The sequence below is a fragment of the Seriola aureovittata genome, chromosome 10, assembly GCF_021018895.1.
Source record: "Seriola aureovittata isolate HTS-2021-v1 ecotype China chromosome 10, ASM2101889v1, whole genome shotgun sequence".
Classification (NCBI taxonomy): Eukaryota; Metazoa; Chordata; class Actinopteri; order Carangiformes; family Carangidae; genus Seriola; species Seriola aureovittata.
In genome coordinates this window covers 17,829,188-17,850,869 of record NC_079373.1, presented here as the reverse complement: position 1 = coordinate 17,850,869, position 21,682 = coordinate 17,829,188, and the positions used below count along the sequence as shown (strand labels likewise).

The window sequence follows — 21,682 nt, the reverse complement described above, 5'->3', positions numbered from 1 at the left end:
CATCAACATGTTATCTGTGTTTTTAAAACATGATTAACAGCTAAAAACATATAATAATATAATAGTCAATCATAATCAGTCTATTTAAACAAACAATTTGAGCACATCACCACTACTATACCACTGCCCCCTAGTGGCTGGAACTAGTATCACAGACCACCAATGCTAAATATACTTTACATGACCAGATATGTTCTCTTCCAGTGGCTCCTCAGCTTTCCAGTTTCTATTGTCAGAGCACTGAAGAGAGCTGAGGGGCTGTGCTGACAGTGTGTGCAGCTGCCTGCTGATAACATCCAGCAAGACCTTCACAGAAATCAACATGGATGCACTGCGACTGTGCACTGCAACACTGCGACAAGCAGTAGACTTACAGTGTAGTAAGAGTGCATTCCTCAAAATAAACTAATGAGAATTCAAGAGTATGAAAAGCAAGATTCAAAGCCATAGTGCTTTGAAAGTATCTCAGTTACTTGGCCATGAATGGTAAAATCTAGTGTCTCAGTACAGTGATACATTCCATCCATTTAATTTAACTTGAAACTAACCATGTAAAGGACCTGAACCCGGCTACAATCCCAATAATGTAGGCCCACAGTTTTTGTGTCATGTCCAGCAAAAGTATCAAAACTCATGCAGCATAATCCCCCTTCACTCTTGATTCATATCTTCATTATGTTCCAAACACTACTTCCCTGTTAGACTTTTACGTCCCTATAAATCTGAGGCTTTGCAGAAAGCAGAATATTAGGTAATTTAGGATGAAGCAAAGATTGTTTCTAACATCTGGATCAACAGTGAAGAAGTGGATCACTGGGATCTGTGGACTTTGATAAGTGCCTATGGACATTTTAATGTCTTTTGACATGATTACTTCCATGACCTTAGTTTACCATTTGAATTCATTATAACTGCCATGAGTCCAGGCCGCCATCCTCCATGAAGGAGTGTGGTAGACTGTTCAGAGCCACCTTTCATGCACACAGGCCGTGAATATTTGCTATTCGGAAGAATAGAAGCACGTAAGTGCACTAACATTGCACATACAGCGCTAGGGATACATACAGTCGGTGTACATGCAATACAAGAGCAAAAACATAATCGCTTATTAATACATGCTTAAATAATTTTGCACTTACTGTTTGAGTTTCTGTATGAGTAGTACCTCTTTCACCAGCTGATCTTGGCTGCTTGGTTACGGTCTCCTATCAGAGACAAGTGCAGACAAAACAGTCGTTTGTTACACACTGAGATACATCAGTGAAAGAATTTCACATCGCTGGCTCACTAAAGCACTCAATGAGTTTGATAGCTAGGCAAAGAAACAAGGGTACACACATACATCTTGATGAAAGACAATCACACATATGGATGGCACCCAGGATATAACAAATAAACAATGACATAATCCCAGTATCCCTTCCCACTCAATGAGAAATCTGAAAACGACAAGAGAGTAGCCGGGTCCTTATATTGCAGCAGTAAGAAACAGCATGTCAAACACTGGTACCACTGTTAGGTCACAAAAAAGTGATAAAAGTATGATTTCCATGTCAGGATCAATATAAAAACAAAATATAGAAATGTTCTGGGATGGTGCATAAAGCAATAGCAACCACGCCGGGTCAATCAAAGTCAAGAGCGCCTCAAAGTGCGAGGGAGCCAATGAAAACACAGTGGCTTGAAGTGAGGACTCTCACTGTTTTCTCTGAATCTGTGCCTGCGCTATCAACTGAGGGAGGGACATGTTCTTAAAAAGGGTTCAAAGCACTGTTTTTATTTATTCACAGATTTACTTCAAGACAATAACATATCCAGTAAAGCAATAAAAAGCAATATGATTCCACATATGACAGCATTTTTCAGCTCACTACAAAACAGCAAAATATTTGGTAAAAGTCAGCTCTACTAAATAAAAGACAGCAGGATTTTGAGATTTTGGAGACTTGCGAGGAAAGGATAGACACAGTTACTTGTGGGAGCATGCAAGGTCCTTTGAATCAGCTTATGGTTGAGAAACATAAAAAGTAAGCTCTCCTCCTAGCCTCCAGCATAGAGTGATATATTAGTGGAAATGCTGACAATGACTCATATTACAGAACAGCTAGGCACCCCATCTGAATTCCAACTGAACTCAGCCCAGCTGGATAGTGACAATCTGTGATTTATTTCTGGTTGAGTTTGACAAAGGAGCCATAAACAAGAAGAGAATAAAATCAAAACCTAAAAACATAAAAACTTTTACTTTTAAATGATTTTCAATGGTAAATCTGAATCTCAATTGCCTGACACAGCAATGTGGCTTGTGGAACTGTAATTATTGCACTCTTTTTTTCTGGAAGGACTTCATTAAACTGGATTCAACACTGGTTTGTCAGCAGTGTGGCTTAACATGCAACATGATCCTGAGCTGGATTTTGTTTTGGCCCGTAAAGTATCACAAAGTTTAAGGTTTAAAAGTCATGGACAGCGCTGGTAAGTCAATACATCACAGACTATTCCACCAACTAAGAACTGTAAACATATTACTTTTTCCTATCATCTGCTAGCACTTTTTCTGATATGTGGTGATTATATTTCTAAGAGAGGGATCCCCCTCTGTGGACTAACAATTTTTGAAATATTTGTGCGAAGAACGAGGACACTACGCCGTCAACGTGATGCTCATGTTTATTAGGAGACTCCATGACATCTCAGGGTCTCGTTCTCTGACAATCCTGAGGAGGAAGCTATGAAGGTAGAATACAACAACCACATATGGAAGACATTGTTTGCAATTAGAGTACAGTAGTTGAGACACTTATACAAGCTATGCAATATGTACACAGGAAAAGCCACAGCATGCATCTAGGTCCAAAAGAGGACGGGGGATGGGGGTGAATGCTGGCAAACAAGGGTTAGGGTAAAGCGTGCTTCTCTGTGCCAATAGCCAGAACTGATTAGCCTGAGAGACACATGAGACACATGAAACAGATCACTAACAGGTGGGGAAGAGAATATAGCAAAAATAAAGGTTTTCAGGAGTTTACTGACCTTAAAAACCTGCTGGTAATTAAGTGTGTGTGGTGGACGGAAAGTGTCACAGGTGAATGGTTAATTGCTTCTGAAGTGTAGTGTGTTTTGTACACACACAGTGTATAATCTTTATCTGATTGTCTACAATATGTTTGTGCATTGAAACAAACAGGCACTGTTTGTTTATAACCACTGTGGTCTTGCCATCTAAATATTCTTTAAGCAAATGAGTCCCCATCCACAACGAGCTTCTCATTCAGACCCTCAAGCCACAGTGAAGACTGCACATGCTACAGTACAAACACCATTCTTCATAGACTGTTCTGAAAACGTATTATCTCGTTTCATGCACATGGTTTGAATCAAGGAGGATTGGCTGTGCTCAGTGTTTAGTATCGGAAAGCTGTTATTTTCAAAGACCCAAAGGGCCTCCTCTTTCAGGGTCCATGTACTGCACAATGTAACTTTTCCACACCAAACAAAGAGATGTTTCTCTGGAACAGACAGAATAGATTGGGTTCTGCAGAAACCCTGGCTGAAGAGGATGATGCTCTGCTGCTCTCTGGCACCGTGCCAGCGCAGAGTAGTGACACCCGAGCCAAAGAGCCACTGCCAAAAGCCTGTGTAACACTTCTTTCTTATCAAATCATTGTGAACAGGTTACCATGAACTGTGGAAACAGACACCCCACAAACTTAAGGGTCTTTTTTTTCGCACCCTAGAAACCAAATATCTTTCAGTCAGTTTGGGTGTTGGTGTTCGCTCGCTTGTCTCGGTTGGCTGGTAATTGCTGAACACTGTTATCTGAGAATGGAGCTGTTCACAGAAAGTTCTCTGAGCAATGTCTTCACGACTGCAACCTGTAACCTAACAAAATAGTAACAGGCAAAACAAAAAAGCTGTGCCAACAAATGTTCTGAATTATAACTAAAGAAAAGCACTGATTGTGGACCGTGGCCTCAGTATGCAACACTTCTTATCAACCCGTGTATAATTATGTGTAAATGACAAACAAAAACAAAATGTCCAACTTGATCATGGACCGGACTCAAAACAGTCAGCAATAATTTTGGAAAAAACAATAGTTCCAGTGTCCAAAAAAGATGCCACAAATCAAAATACGGTGATTCAAATGTATCTCCCTTGTAGGCCTCTTCCTCTTCTTCCACTCTAAAGTTTGGGGTCTCCTTCACCACAGACGCCTCTGGCTTCCCACCACCACCAGGACAGCTCGCCAAAAAGACGAACCTAAGAAATTGCCAAACTGTTTGTCTGTCATTTGATCATACTTAAAGCCGTTTTCTGTGGAAAATCATGGTGAGACTGTTTTTGTGTGTTCACAAACGTCCGCAGCTGTTTTCCCCATTTCTCCTGTGCTTTTCCTGACACAGATCATTTAGGCAGATGTACACTCCACCTGGGGTGGAACTGACAACCAAAGCTCCCCTGTGCTTATTATGGCTGTATGAAACATATCCTGTCTTTAAGAACTATCATGTGAAGGGCTTTGTTGAACTCACTCAAACAACATCATGCCATCAAACGAACACTAATCACTGGGTAATCCACCTTTCTCAGAAGCTAAACACAAATATATACATTTTTAACTGGAAACACATACTTACAAATCCTTTAGTGTGTACGTAGTGGATGTTTACATGTAGCACTATAGCTGGAAGCATCTGTGCTATGCGTCCCTATGATTCAAACTTCTTTCATCAGCATCAGGCAAGCCCAAGGATGTGTCTGCCCAAATCCCCTTCTTTCCTCAATTTGTCCTGCATACCTCCCTATCCCCCCACTGCTCCCCTGACAGTCCTCACATTATCCCACCTCCCACCCACCAACCTCTTCATCAGCAGGCTTCCGTGTCCCCTCCACTGATGCATCCAGCGGGACTCTATGACTGCCTAAGCCCAGAGGCTCCTGAACCCCCATACCAACTCACAGATACTACAGCCCTGTGTGGGCCTGTGAGGCCTGGGGCCTGACATGTGGAAGCAATCACAGCAGAGAGAGATGAAATGATATATAGTACTAATACAGAGATGGATCAGCAATGGCCGAGATCTAATGTCTAATCAAAATACATTCATTCAACACAAGCAGTGACTTCATAGGTCTGTATGTCTCAAAGTGTAGGCCCTGGTCAGTAATGACCTGGATCACATATCTTATCATAATACATAGATGTGAGTGCTTCCATTATAAATATTAGCGAAAACTACTGTTCACACAGAAACTCACTCAACACAACACTACAAAAATGCAGTCCTGCTAGCCTAAACAGAAAATATAAAGCATTTGAAGGTGGTCAAATATTAATAATTGAATAAGGTGCCTATAAATCCAATAATATCCTTTTTCTAGCCACAAAACCAATCATATTACCTGAAATGCTCTCAGTTAAATCACTACGTCTGAACAAGGCCAACGGGCCCATTCCTATGTCTGCCATACTCTTCAGAATGACTCTTTGGTAGGAGTTGGGCTCAGCTAAGTCAAATGCTCAAATTACACATCATTATACTGAGATACACAGTGTTGGGTTGTAATAGCTGCCTACATTTCTGATTTGGTTTCAGATGGGTGAAATACAAATTTTAAGCTCTTTGTCCAATAAATCTTTATCTTCTTGTTCCTTTTTATTAGCAGAAGAGCACTGTACCAAATATTCATGCAGTTTATGAAAAACAAATGTGTAATCTGTCTAACATTTAAATTCTTAGTTATACATATATTTTGTTGCTTAAGGTAGTAGGAATTATCACACTGATATGAACATTAGCTTTAAGCGAACCCTGGAACAATACATCAACTGGAAAAAAATATGTTTAAGGATGGAACATGGTCTGTTACAAATAAAAAATATTACTAGAATTAATTATTAGTTAGAGATATATCAACTTTATGCCTCACATCCTCATTAATTAAAACTTCATATTGCTTGTTTAATCCATATAAAAACCTAAACGTAAAACCATGTTGCTTTTTTACGGGTTTTTATGTGCCAGACTATTTCTTGGCCAGGTGAAATGACTTCATAGTCCAGTACATAAACCCCATAAAACCACAGCCTGACATTTTTATGCCGCCACACCGGCGACAGCCTGAGCGAGAGACATTGTTTTCGGGTTTTCAGTCCGTCCCATTTTCATGGACACAATATCTCAGTAACGCCTTGACAGAACTTCTTCAAACTTGGCACAAACATTCACTAGGACTCAAAGATAGACTGATTTTGGGGGTCAAAGGTCAAGGGTGTGCTGACCTCACATAACAAAGTTTTGGCCTTGTAAACGCGATATCTCAGTAACGCCTTAAAGGAACACCTTCAAATTTGGCAATAATGTCCATTTGTCGTTGAGGACAAACTGATTCGATATTGGTGGCTAAAGGTCAAAGGTCAAGGTCACGGTGACCTCACAAAACATGATTTTGGCCTTGTGAATGCAATATCTCAAGAACTCTTCGAGGGAATCCCTTCAAATTTGGCACAAACTTTCACTTGGACACAAGGATGAACTGATAACATTTTGGGGGTCAAAGGTCAAGGGTGTGGTAACGTCATAAAATATGGTTTTGGCTTTGTGAACACAATACTTCCATAACAGCTTGAGGGAATTTCTTCAAATCAAACAATCACTTGGACTTAAGGAACTGTTTTCTTTAAACCTAAGTAGTCTTGATAAGGGATGGATTTGCATTCAACAAGCAAATTTGATACTATGTTGAGATGTGATAAAATGCAACTCTACTGCAGCCAAAAATGCACATAATGTAAAAATGTCTGTCAAGCTTTAAAGGCCACTTGCTTCTACTATGTGATATCTACTGTATGTCAGTCATTGTTATACATTCATTCTTTTTCTCTTGAAAATCAGCTTTTGTCTACACTGCCAAGAAATGAATAATAAAATGTCTGCATCTTGCATTTACTTACAAACCATGTGTCTACTTAAAATAATAGACCATAAAATCGAAAAATAAAAATCAGGAATCCATACACCCACAATGTTAGATAAGAGAGGCAGATCTGTATCACACAAAATTGGTTAACTTCAAATTATCCATTTTGATCATCAGTATGAAAAATCTTTTTTTTTGGTAAAGAACTCAATTTTTAAAGCACTTTTCATCCCATAATACTTGGCCAGCATTTCATATATTACTCAGTGATGAAATGTTTCATATCCACTTTCTTTCATCCGTCTACTGAAGTTAGTGATTTTCTTCATTTCCCAGATAGCAAACCTCTGGGGGGGGTGAACTTGTTAACTTCAGTATGCACAACTGAAGAGTAACAGACATGGGGATAATGACAGAGGAGAGAAATACAAAATATTTTGTAAACACAGCACATTGTGGTCTATGGAGTCTAATACTGAAGTTTAATTAATTGCTTCCTTGTGCCAGTGCAAGATGTTATGGCCTAAAATGGTCTGTCGTCAGAGAAAGCAGTAGTGCACAGAGAAAGGAATGAAAAGGTGAATGTCACTGTATATGAAAGCTTCATCCACAAGATATGTTTTCAAGGTCGGAGAAGTGAATTAAACAAGATAATCAGATGATGTGAAAGAATATCCAGGATGAGTTTGCCAGTACAACACGTGAAAACATATCCATTTATATTTACATTTACTCATTTGACAGACACTTTTATCCACAGCAACTTATTAGTGACAGACCAAAACTTCATACCCTGTAGCAATTTAGAAAATACTTTCCATTCTTCTGTTTTTAGATCACTAAATTCTCTCTGTTGAATCACTCTGACTATATGATATTCAGCGCATATACTGTGCACTCTTTGGCTGAAAGGTATTTGCACACAAGTGAGTCCTTGACTGTTTCCAGTGTCTACTGCTTCATCTAGTGAGGGAAATTGTATGCGCTTTTACATTATACATCCTTGGTGTATATCTCTGGTTCTTATCGTAGGGGACCTCCTAGTTATCCACAAACAGAGTCTGTATATTGCCTCAACTTTGACTGATTTCCATGAGAAACGCCTGGAGGTGCAAACTCGTCTGCTGTCTAGTCTTAGTCTTTCTGAAGTATACTTACACTTTCCTTGTCTAGCAACAACACCTTAAGACTAAGTCATTTGGGCCTTGTTCCAAAATGTTTACAGTATAGGCACCACTCCCGCTTAAGCACACATCAACAGCTGTGAAAATACAAGTATTGTGTGCAATCTGTTTTTCTTTTTTTCTTTTGATCAATTGTAGCTTCAGTGGAAATATTTTGGCATGATATCATATCATCTGTATTTACCCAGTTATTCACAGGATTAAGAAAAATAAATCATCACATCAGCGAACAGAGCGGACCACCAGGTACACTGCTGGCAGTCATTTTGTGTACAGTTATATTGTTTCCGATCATGTCAAATCAGAGGGTAGAAAGCGTAGCTTCCCTCAGCAGATCTGTCAAGCTTTGGATTGCCCACATGCCCAAGCACAATACTCCATGGGCTTTACACAGGGTTTAGAGAGTGGTGCCTGTTTGTGATCTTTCTGAAACACAAAACACAAAAAGCAAAACTGTAAGGAATGTCGGGGAAAGACATATGAACTCTAACATAGAAGCAGATGAATGGGTAAATACGGTGGTCTAATTTTCTGATATACTGTACATAACTATAATTTTTACCTATCATTTGTCTCAACAGTTTACATTTTACTATACTTGTTGATAATTTTGTGCCCAGATTGATTTTTTTCCTGTTTTTCTCTTTGTCTTTCTTACTGTAGCATTACTTTCATGGTGAATGGGGCATTTGCTAACTGTACTTATTTTGTGGGATTACAGGTTCCATTAAAAAATATCCCTACATAACAACCAGTAACACTAGTGGCATGTGCTGTAGTTTGAATATACAAACAATAAAGTAAAACGCTAACTTCCGATTTCTATCACATTTTTATTCATAAACCCGTCCTATAATACTATGGACAACTAGGTCTATACTGCAATACAAGTGCTTAAAAATGCAATAGAGAAATAGATTACAAAAAATGAAGCAGAAGAGTAAGATAAACAGTCAACACCTCACGCACACGCACACGCACAGGCACACGCACACACACACACACACACACACACACACACACACACACACACACACACACACACACACACACACACACACACACACACACACACACATTCTCAGGAATCCAATGTCATGTTTCTGTCAATATATCTTCAGGTAGCACTCTCCGCATTACTCTCTGCATCATAAACTAGGAATGTTTCTGAGCCAAAGAGACAAAGTGAGAGGCTGCTCAGTAATCTTCACTCCTCATTCATCTCACGCACACATTTGCCATCATCTCTTTGACAGCAATTGATCTTTACACAACATCAATAATAGCTTTGTGACCAAATTTTTATAAATGAGTTCTGCAATTACAACCTGAACGAATAATTTACCACCTTGTGATTCCACCTCAGAACATATCCATCATAACTTCAATTGCAGGCAGTTCATAACTGACGTTTTTGTGTGTGTGTAGTGCACTGTTGGGAGGTAGAGAAGAAGAGGGCAGGATGAATGAGAGAGGTAGATCATGCTCTATGCGGTACCGCTGTTGGATATATGGGTTAATAAAGATATTAGTCTGATATATTAGGTTCAATTGAGAGAATCTTCAATAAATTCAATATTGTTGAATATCATAGATATAATGACGAATCAGCATGATTCAGGATACGAAGTAATTGAAAACAAGAATGGTGGTGAAAAATCTATGGAGGGGATATTTTAGAGAAATAAGGAAGTGTTTCAACCAAATTCAAATATAAACATATATATATATATATATATATATTTATATATAATCATTGGATTCCTGAGAATGTGTGTGTGTGTGTGTGTGTGTGTGTGTGTGTTTGTATTGTAACCAAACTCCTCTACCCACTGGTCACGTGATCAAGAAGAGCTGAACCAGATGGTCAAGAATTATTCTGAATTCTCTCTCTCTCTCTCTCTCTCTCTCTCTCTCGCTCTCTCTCGCACTCACACACACATATATACACACACACACACACACACCAACAACAACAACAACAAAAACATATGGTATCACTTAAGGCATTTACTGCAGAGCTTTAACACTAAAGTAACACATTACCACACTAATCTTTGATAACACTATATTCTTTATAGTTAGTTTCAAAAACATAAAATCCAATCAAATATTATAGTATTCTGTTCACTGATACAGATATACAATCACAGGTGGCCATTATGCACTCTGTTTCAGCTGGACCTCATAACACTATCTCACTGATGCTACACTGCCTTTTGCCCTTACAACGAACTGGCTGACTTTAACATTGTGTTAGATTTTGCAAGTTCACTCAGTGCAGGCTCTGGAGTTTTGCTAATCCTTCAGGTTTACATCTGATTTCTCCCTGGGCCTTCTGAGGGCCACTGCCAGCCACACTCACTTCATCATGTTACTCTGCAGTGACAACACAGCCTTTGGGTGTTTCCTGATCTTGTCTCTCACTCTCTAATTGCACTAAACTATCGCTGAGCCAAGACACAGCTGGGTACAGTAACATTCACCTCATTTTCCTGAGCTGAGTACGGCTGAGCTGAGTGGTGCAGGCAGGGCGCATCCTTTAAATGAAAAGGTTCGTGTTCAGTGCTGATTGCAAAGATAATCGTCAGAGCTGGGAAGCAAAAGAGTCCTGTGTCTTTTCTCCGCTTTTCTCCTCCATACTCCTTTCTTCACTTGCATCATCGTGAGCAACTGTCCATCTCACAGCACCAGACCCTGATTGGACCATAACACCAACAGATCAGCCATAATACAGCCTGCACTTGGAGGTTCATATCACACCCTCCTCCCTGTTTCCTGTTTTTTTTTTTTTCGGCTAAAAGCAGTAAATGTGATTTATTTCACTTTCAGGAAGACAATGACATGACATGACAGGCAGCAGAAACAGCATTAAGGTGCTAAGAAATTAACAGTATGTGTTGGGCATAACTTATAGGTCAAAGAAACCCACTCTTGTGACTGGCTGGAAGGTAAAAAATTTCCTAAACAATGTTAAAAGAATAAATGTCACAGGTGTTGCTGAATGTGAAATGATCTCTGTGAATTGCTAGCCACATCACCACGTTTGCTAAAACATAAAAAAATTTTTTTTTTTTTTTTGAATGACTTAAACAGATTATTCCTATCCTATAATAGTGATTTTGAAAGTGCTTTCAGTACCTAAACCAATCTATCGTCTCCATCCCTCCAGAGCCACAAAGGGAGCTAAAAGTCATTACACTGTCACAGGTAACAATACAATTGCATGTTTTCTTGCATGGCAGTGATCATTTAACTGTACATCATAAGAATTGGTCCTTGAGTTTACGACGTTTTCCATGCCACTAAATGTCGCACTAGACCGCCAGCATCTCAGACCAAAACAATTGCTTCGTCGGCCATACCTACAGCCTCCGTTTGCCCATAACCCCCAAACCCCGTCACGTTCTCAGCCAGCAGTGTTAAGATTTCAAGTGAAAGCAACTACTTAACAAACAACACGAAGCACAACTGAATAAAGTTATAGTGTACACAAGAGCCAACAAAAACAATCTAGCCACAAGCATTAACCCACGCTAGCATCGCCTTGATATGCTCCACAGCTATCCTTGCAGTAAGCCAGCTACCAATAGCAACATTTACCAGACACGTTCATAACATTGGCAACAGCAAGTTAGCTGACCTCAGCATGACAACAGTAACCAGTCACTAATGAAAACAGAATAATGTAGTCAAGTGACTTAAGCATCTAGAAGAAAAGCCAGTTTAGAGTCAAGCTGGGGCCATTTAGCAGTTTGTAGGATTATCCATTTTAAAATCTTATTGAGTATTGACTCCACGGTCGGACTAGGAATACTGCTTTCAGACAGAGCACGGCAACGGCACCACTGCGCTCTGAAACCCATTATTTCTAATGGCTTGTGCCGTGCCACAGCGGTTGTTGGTGCGGGCAATGTTCAACCATCCAATAGTTCAACAGTTCAACCTATTGAAACACAGCGATTGAAATACGGCACAAAACGAGAATAGAAAAGAAACTCATCCTTTCTGTCTCTGAATTCCCCCAAAATATAAGCCCTCTTTTGGCGACAGATTTCTTCCCAAGTAGGCATGTCAGGTGTGTTCGAACATATACAATCCATGGTTTTAACAGTCTAACCATAACCATCGATTGTAGCGTATATCTTAAAACACAGCTGACATGCCTACCTGGGTAGAAATCTGTCGCCAAGGGAGGGCTTTCGGTATATTTCAGTACATTTCGGGGTATTCATAGAAACAAAGGATCACTTTCTCCTCCATTTTTGTTTTGTGCCTTATTTCAAGTACTGTGTTTCGATTGGCTGCGCGGATGGACGTTTTGATGGGCCACCAGCCAACTGGGATTTGACCAGGTAGTCCCCAGTCTGCCCATGCACTTGTCTTTGTGGGAGACCTTCTTGGCCAAAAAAGTGATTTCTTCAGTCTAGGGAAATCTGTTAGGTGGCTTTCACCTGAAAGCTGTGTACTGCACTGTGCCATCTCAAGTGTGGGCGGTCCCTTTGTGTTTATAAAGGTGGGGAGGGCGACTGTATTAACAGGAGTCACATCCACTAACATGCACACATTCATGCACTTAAAATGCACATGCTACCAGATCTAGTAAAACAAAGAACAGAGAACCTCAGATTAAAACACATACAGAGGGGTGTGACTTCGTTCTCGGCTCAGGACACCATTACTCCAATATATCTTTACTTAGAAAACAGTTTTTTGATGCTATATTATTGTTTAAAATCTATTTTACAGAATATTTAGAAATTATTGTGCTCCATTCAAATGAGCTGGTTGCAGTTAGAGTGCATGCTGCCAGACTGGCTTACATGGCTTACTGGTACACTTGATGTTTCACCTGTGCTTTTCCTTCTATGACAACTCAAACTCAAAACTGTCAGAGCTAGGGCTGTATTTTTAGTGCAACTCTGGTTTTCTTATTTCTGGAACAGAACCTGGAAATTCTGATTTCACTTTGGCTCTGTGAGATGAAAAAAAAGGTAGTTTTTTTGTTTGTTTTTTTTTATATAAAAACATAGAAATAAATGAAATAAATGAAGAAATATACTCACACACTCCAGTGTTGGAAGCAGGTGGATTTAGTAGTACAGAAAGATTCTCTCTGTATGTTGGGCTCACTGTTTTCTGAGGTAACTTGACTCTCTCTGACCTATTTCTGTGGCAAAATCACACATGAGCCAGCAAATAATTCCAATAGATTTAACTGGGCTCACTGGAGACTTCACTGAGAGAGAAAACTTTGCTAGCTTAACAACATTAAGGCTACAAACAACCCATAATGCAACACTCTCTTAAAGAAACAAGATCACATAACTAAAGAGCCAGTACTCCCATCATTAAAGGTCTGCATCTGCTGTTGTGAAAGGTAAAAATCTACTCCTTATATACAGCATGACTGGACTTTTTCAAGCATAATTTCCAGAAAGAATTACATTACTAGACTTCCTTCTAACTGTTCTAACTATTCCATCTAATCATTTGTATCCGTCACTCCCACTCTCCCTTCCATATCTCCTCTTACTCTCCCCTTTATATGCCTAATATCATAGTTGATAAGAAACTATTATGTGTGATTATGCGAAGATGCAAAAAAAAACACAATATCATAAGTCAATGATAAACCAGTGAAAATTATATCCCTCTCAATGAATTAATAAATCACTTTCCTGCTTGTATTTGAAAGGGTAATTAGCTGACAATGACTACCCACATTAACTTAAAAGAGAGTTGTAACTGTCGGTTCGCTGTTACAAAATTATGTGCTAAACATCTGTCAATTGTTAAGTAAACACCTGCCATCTCTGGTGTACATGTCTCACCCTTTAGCCGAGAAACTGGAAATCACTTTGTGGTTTATGTCTCCTCCTCTCTCCCTGTCTCCTTTTGTAATTTGTTTCACCCCATTAAACGTCTTAATCAATCCTTCCATCTATTGATCCTCTTGTTTACTGCAATATCAGAAAAAGACTTTGCAGTCATATACACTGACTCAGTCTAATCCTGCTGATCTCTCCATGACTCGGTTTTCAATGAATGTAAAAACTCATTATAACTCTATGCTGCTGTAATATATCCAGCCTGTCTAGCCAGAGACATGTTCAAAGACTGAGCAAGGCTTTACTGTCTTTTGTCCTCTAGTGACTTTGGTGGCAGGCTGTCTCGTGCAGACTGAGATTAGGTGAGCCGGTGAATGGCTTGGCCTGAGACTGTGCTTATAGTATAAGGCACAACCCCAGAATCAGACAAGAAGACTTTGTGCTCCAAGCTATAACACCAATAGGAGGCAAGTAGCTCACTTTATGAAGGCTATGAAGGCTCATAAACATTAAAAAAGCAAACAATTAAACATCTCTCTCCCCTGCATACACACAGACACAGTGTAAATGAATGTGAGCTAGCCAGTCACACACACACACACACACACAGTGAATCTCTGAGAATTTTGATAGGGTGAAGTGTGAATATAACCAGAGATGGTGGGATGCAGTGTCAGACACTGGTGTTCAACAGCTCCAGAAAGCTCTTGCCCCTGTTTTCCTGGGCTGACCTCCTGGTATGGTCGGACCAGAAGAAAACATGCTTTGTGATATCAATCATTTATGGCTCCAGACGAAGCCTTGTACCGCATGCCACATCTGGCATAATCATATTTATAACCCTAACAAAGATAAGAGGAGGTAAATCAAACACAGCCTCTCTCAGAGCACTTACATGTCTGCTCAATGAAAAGCAAATTAGAGTTTCCTTTCATCACGTGAGAGCTTTCTGGCGTTAACAAACAAGCAGTCGTTCTCCCATGGAATCAGAGTCGGCCTCTGTCCAAAGTGGACGACCTCTCTCAGTCCCTAATGTCTCTGAAAACAAAGGACCATTCTGGTGTAAAAACTGTGAACAAAAATACACTACAAGATGCAGTTCTTTCTGTCCCTGACCTATATTTTAAGAACAATACATGTCTCTCAAAGTGAAGTTATCCTTACCCTGCAAATGCATATTTACACAGATATTTATTATCACTCAGGATTTTTCAATGACTTATCATCTGCCATTTGCCAAAGAGCATTCCATGATAAAGAAAGAGAAATAAAAGAGGCAAAAGATACAGTGTAAGGTACTGTGTTCAAGGTGTTGACAACCAGGTCAGAGTAGTTGCTACAAATACAGTTTACTATTCATTATAAATTCACAAAATACTGTTCTGCACAAAAGTCTTCCCGGGAATCTTATTATATGGACAGAGGCAGTGTTGATCTAATTAAATTTCCTGCAGCGTACAGTAAACAGCAGGGTCTCAATAACTTGCAATGACATTTGCTCATAATGGCTTTCAATGCTAATAAAATGTGTTACAGTCACTTGCTCCAACAGACCACAGAGCTTATTGACTAAATGCCTCTGGTGCAGACACTTAATATTTGCGAGTAAGATTTGATGTTTATGCCACTCTGGCTCATAAAACAGGCTTGGCCTCCTAGTCATCTGAGACATTATTCCTTGCAACCCACCCACTCACCCCTATTAATACCACAACACACACACACACACACACTAGCACACAGACTCACAAGGTGAAATCAATGCCAGCCCCATTGTTGCAGCTGTAAACACAGGTCCATATGGGTTTTACTTGGCCTCTTTGCTGACAGTGGTTAGTGTGTAAGCCTGTTGTTGCACTGTGTGTGTTGTTGTGGCGCAACACGCGCGCGCGCGCGCGCGCACACACACACACACACACACACACACACACACACACACACACACACACACACACACACACACACACACACACAGATTATATCCCCATTCAAATTAATCATGTATCATCATTTGTAAATTATGACAAAAAAGTCAAACTGAAGGCCCCATACTCATAGGCAGTGCAGGGGTAGTGATTCCAGAATTAGGGCCACCTCGATTTTTGAGGTTGTATGTTGTATAGGCTAAAATAGGAGACTATTATGATTTGAGGTTTCTGCTTTTAAGTCATCACCTGAGAGGTTTAAAGTGTAATGTAACAGGCTAAATCACTTTTTTGAATTTTCAAATATTTCGTATACTTTTACGTATATGTCTCCTTGGCATGATGCACCTGTTTCATTCTTCACATGAACGTTTGTTAAAGCCGTCAGCTGAGGCACAGTGTGTGGACTGGGTTGGATTGACTATAGGCTTGTAAGTTAAATGCAAGTAGGCATCATAGAGAGAGCCGCAGAGAAACTTCACAAAGCATCCCGAGAGCCTGCCAGAAGTAGTTACGCCCTCACGTCATCACGTCTGAAGTTTCCTTCAGGACACCGACGTAATGCGCATTTCAATTAACACGGCAAATAAATGTTTAACTTACCTTCGACGATAAAACAAGAAGAAGACAAACGAGGGTCGCAGCTGACAACAGTTTGTTTTTAGTACGGTCGTTGACCAGGAAACATTTTGTAGCCGTTGTCTGGATGAGTTTGTTCCCCTCCTCTCTCTCACATCTGGTCCCTAAACTGAAGGAGAACCTCCCATCCACGCAGTTTCTGCTGCTCTCTGCGCACCCACTTCTCACAGATTTTTACTACTTCTCACGAGTCAAGGGATTCCCGACTGGTTCTCAATGAATTATCATTGGTGTCTCTGAAGCTTTAGATAACAGAGACTATAAATGGATGGAGCTATTATTCATCTATGCCAGACTCTTTCAAAGACCCGTGGTAGTTGATGCAGCGTTAAGTAACGTGAAAGTTAATAAAGTAACGAGAGGAGAGAAATGCCATGCTGCATTTTAACATATATTAGAATTTACGGGATGTAAAGAATATTGGACAAAATTCAGGGAAAAATAATGTTGCAAATTGCATAATTCAGAAAAATCACAACTCTCAGCTCTTAAATGTAATCATACAACTGCATCACCTTTAACCAGCATAAGAGAACTAGTTAATGCAGTAAGCTTAGTAGGTTTAGTGTTAAGTACTGTAGCAGGTTGTTATAAGCAGTGGTGGTGAGTAAGAGCACTTCTCAAGTAGGCTACTGCTCTTAAGAACAAGTTTGCTTTCACGTTGTCATTTCCTAATACTTAGGACTAAGTAGTATTTATCCTCCACAGTATATTTACATCTGTCTGCTACGCACAAATCACAATTAGTAACACTTGCGGATGGAGCACCCTATCATTATGTTTCAGTCTTGGCTGCATGAGATTTTTCTTTTAGTAAAAATAGCAACTAAAATGTAAATATTCTTGGAATAGTACATTCAGAATGGAAGTTTCCTAAAATGTCTGTAATTTTCACATCAATTGATTTCTTCTTCCTTAATGTATTGACAAAAAGAAAAATTCTAATTTTCTCATTATATTATTTGTGCAGCTGATATTTATACAGTGGCAAGCTAAAGTAAGTCAACTCTTTAGAATTACTTCCATTTATGTCTAAAATATGGTCAGGTCTTCATCCAAGTTACAATTATGAACAAACGCAATCTTTTTACCTTATAACACACAAATCATTGTATTATTCTTGTCCATAAAACATTAAACATAACATTAAAACGTTCATAGTGTAGGTTGGAGAAAGCATGTGAATCCCTCAGCTAATTACTTCAACAGAAGCTAATTGGAGTCAGGAGTTTTCAAACCTGGAGTCCAGTCAATAAAACCAGATTGGAGGTGTGGGTTAGAGCTACTTTGACTCATAAAAAAAACACGCAGACATTTTGAGTTTGCTGTTCAAAAGTAACATCTGGAGTCTACCAAACTCATATCATGGTGCATGGTAACATGGGGCACTTGGAGGAAGGAGGAAGCCGCTGCTCTCCAAATACAAGAAAAATCACAAACATGCCAAGTTTGCCAAATAGCACCTTAACATTCTACATCACAATTGAGAAATTAATTTATGAACTGAGGACACTGAGGTTTGAATTGTTTGTGAAGAACATGCAGCACCATGTATGGGGTAAAAGGGCACTGCAAACCAACATGAAAACATCATTCCATAGGTAAAGTAGGTTGGAGGGAGCATCGTGGTTTGGGGCTTTGCTGCCTCTGGGCATGGACAGCTCTCCATCACTGGTGGGAAAATGAATTGAGTTGATCAAGGTCTCTTACAGGGTGTCAGGATAGCACTCTACCTGCTGAAGCTCAGTAGAAGACAGGTGATGCAACAGGACAATGACCCTAAACATCAAAGTAAATCTACTACAGAATAACTTCAAAGAAATCTGCCTTTTCAGAGCCCAAGCGGGATGCTGTGGAGTGACCTGGAGAGAGCTGCTCACACCAGATATCCTATTATGTCTGAGCTGAAGCAGTTCTGTAGGAAGAATGGTCCAAAATTCCTCCTGAACATTGTGCAGGTCTGATCAGCAGCTACTGGAAGTGCTTGTTTGAGGTTACTGCTGCCAAAAGAGGTTTGACCAGTTATTAAATCCAGGGATTCACTTACTTTTTCCACCAGTACTGTGAATGTTTAATGGGTGTGTTCAATAAAGACAAAAACACAATTACTGTCTACTGACTTCCAAATTCCAAAAACTGACATTCAGATGTATATGCATGTAACAACAGCCATGTTGCTAAGGTCCAAGACTTGCTGTTGTCTAATTTAAGAACGCAACAACACATAGATCCAGAATCTCCATAATTTAATGTGAATAAAGCTGAATAAAAGACAGATGTTTCTAAAGCCTAAATTTGCAAGCATTGCTCAGCCTTTTGGAATATTCAGCAAGTGAGAAATCCAAAAAGAAAAAAAAAAAAAAGTGTATATGCTGTAAACTGTGTCATTGCTGCCACGCTGTAATCTGTCCACTGGCGTGAGACAGATAAATCCTTGGCTGTGGGGAGCTTTGTTTCCCCAAGATTAACAATTGCTGATTTATGGTTCTAGAGACACAGTGTGTTTGGACATTTTTGCCTCAACAAATATGTTCACTCATCTTTACACATCCTGAGATAACTCCTCCAGCCTTGTTAAAAGTTTGAGCTGGGGAATATCTGCAGCTGGAGTCAAAGCAACAGAGGCTGGTACTTGCATGTTGTAGCAGATGCCAGCAGAGCTGCCGTCAGTGCAAGAGAACACAGGGCTGCTGAGAGAAGAAAGATACACCCTCTGGTCTCTGTCCATCACTCCACTCCCTCTCTCCAAACACGCATTCTGCTTCCAAACAATCTCATCTCTCCATCTATCACTCATTTCTGTTTTCAGCAGGTTATCTTAGAGGCAGCCTGAGAGAAGGCCTGTCGCTATGGTAACCACTCCAGCCCTTGGATGGAGCCCAGGGTTGTAAAACTGAAGAGCAAAAGACTATTATGAGCAGGGTCTGTTTCCTTCCAAGTCCAAGATTTAATGGAGCGTTCAATGGCGGGCGGGCGGCGGGGGTGGGGGGTGGGGGGGGGGGGGGGTGGGCGCGGACGACAGTTGTCCAAGCCAACATTTAGCCAACTCAGTTAAGTCAACATTATTTCAAAGAGATGGACCCACCAGTCTATCCTATGAAATTTTAGCCCAGCTTAGTGTATAATTTTAAAGGGGAGTCAATGGACTTTAACACTGCTTCCAAAGGAGAGAGAGGAAAACCCAGGTTGAGTGAGAGAAGAGAAATACGTAGGAGAGGCAGAAAGGGGAATAGACAAGATGAAGAGGCAGTTTAAAGGGGGTCAGAGACAGCAACAACAGACTGAAAGGAAACAAGAGGAAGCAGCCAAGACCATGGATGTTGTTTTATCAAGTTCATTTTGTCGCTTGGTTCTTTCCCCAACTCCAAAATACACTATTACATCACACTAAGCATGGGAAACTTCCCCAAACCAACAGCCTCGGAGTGTCTCACTTATCTCCTTTCTCGCTGACTGCAGAGATATTCATCATTAGAGGAGCATCACTCCAGCACAACACAACAATACATTCTCAGCGCTTTTACTGGCAGAAAAACATAACCACTTAGTGGGCACATTGCGGATTTTGAAGAAAAGCAATTACAGATCAGAAACTGTTATAATGCGGCCAACATATTAATTACAGTCTTAAGACAAAGCAAGAGACAAGACCAAAGCTTGTTTTTGCTGTCTATTTTGTCAAGATTGCTGACATTACAGTAGCCTAATCTTATTATATGTAATTGAAGTTGACATGATACATATTTACTTCAAAAATAGTAAATACATTTGCTCAACATGAAACAAGACCTCAAAACCAAACTATTATTTCACGCTTTCCTCAACTGTCTATTTGTAACGGATGAAAGCAGTCATTTTCTTGGAAAACTTTGAAGCTACTTTGATGATCACGGCTGATGGAAATAAAGAGTAAATACAGAGAAAAAACAAAATAAAAACACACTTTTATGGCAACCACAAACATGTTTTATTCACATGAATGTATCTTTCACAGAGACAAAACTGGGGGAAATAAAGAACTTCAAGGTTTCCTTGGTATTCTACAAGCCTACAAGCAACTTGTACTGTCTACCACTGGCACCATCTCTTCTATTTCATGGTTTTCTACCTCTGAAATTAAAGCTCTCCAAAAATTCCGGCATATTACAATAAGATAAATCAAACAAAAAAACAAAGCTGTGCGGCTAAAGTAATATGAAAACAAGCTGAACAAAACAAAGGAAGGTAGGGCTCACAGGAAAGCAAATTAGTCACAACCAAGAGTAGCTGTCTCAGCTAAATCTGCTTTCCACTGCAGTCCACCGTGACAAGAACTGCCAGAAAATGCTGAGAAGAGGAGCACAGTCCTGGTTGTTTGAGGTGGGATTCAGAGATTTTATAAACCCTTATGAGGGTTTCAGGGTTAGCCAAGCAGCTAAACTCCAAATAACCACTATTTTCCAAAGTTGATGTAAACAAGCATGTGTGCTGATGAAGTGGCAGAGTGATGGGCTCCATAAGCAGCATTCTCCCTGGATAGACAATAATCCCACTGTGTATTCTGCAGTGGGCCAGGTCCCTTTGGTGATGAAAACACCACAGTTGATTGGAGTATCAGGGTCTTTTCGAGTTCTCTGTGAACATTTCCACATTGCGACATCTGGTTGGCAATGGATTGAGGAGTTTGCAGGGAAAAAAAAAAAAAAAAACAAAACAGAAAAATGCTTCTTCCCTCCATTTCATCAGTGATGTTCAGTATTTGTTAAAAAAGTTTTCTGACTTGATTGCTTGTCAGACTTTATGCACTTGTTGACCTCTAATATTCCACTGAGCTTAGTCAGGCCATGCTGTAGGGCAGAGTTATGGGCTGTGTTGAACCAGACGTGGGCTCTCAGGTGGCCACAGAGGTGACAATCTGGACCACCTCGCCGTTCTCACCCTGGATGGCACCCTGGATGGCCTCCTTTACCTCCATGTCCGTCTGCAGGGCTGGGGCCAGCTCAGTAGCCTGGGACAAATGAAAGACAGGGGAGGGAAGACAGTGAGAGCTTACACATGAAACATACTAATTATGTAGCATCCTGCTTGAGCAGAGGAATGATGAGAGAGATCTGAGAGGAGATACATCAGAGAGAAGAAAGAGGAAGACGGTGAAAGGAATGAGAAAAGAAGCAGAGTGATAGGTGGTTGACAAGAGATG

General features: G+C 40.1%; 2 protein-coding genes across 4 annotated transcripts in view; both read right to left on the bottom strand.

Annotated features, from left to right (window-relative positions):
• Positions 1-16,582, bottom strand: part of LOC130176158 (zinc finger protein 469) — a 183,783-nt gene extending 167,201 nt beyond the window's left edge. For both annotated transcript variants that reach the window (XR_008828840.1, XM_056387093.1), the window contains exons 1-2: positions 16,468-16,582; positions 1,140-1,205 (exon numbers count right to left, since the gene is read on the bottom strand). The gene's annotated coding sequence lies outside the window, so the exon portion shown is untranslated. The remainder of the gene's footprint in view (positions 1-1,139; positions 1,206-16,467) is intronic.
• Positions 16,583-19,618: 3,036 nt separating this feature from the next.
• banp (BTG3 associated nuclear protein) overlaps positions 19,619-21,682 on the bottom strand; it is a 37,284-nt gene continuing 35,220 nt past the window's right edge. For both annotated transcript variants that reach the window (XM_056388129.1, XM_056388128.1), the window contains one exon: positions 19,619-21,490. In XM_056388129.1, coding sequence (XP_056244104.1) covers positions 21,374-21,490 — 117 coding nt within the window. In that variant the 3' untranslated portion in view covers positions 19,619-21,373. The remainder of the gene's footprint in view (positions 21,491-21,682) is intronic.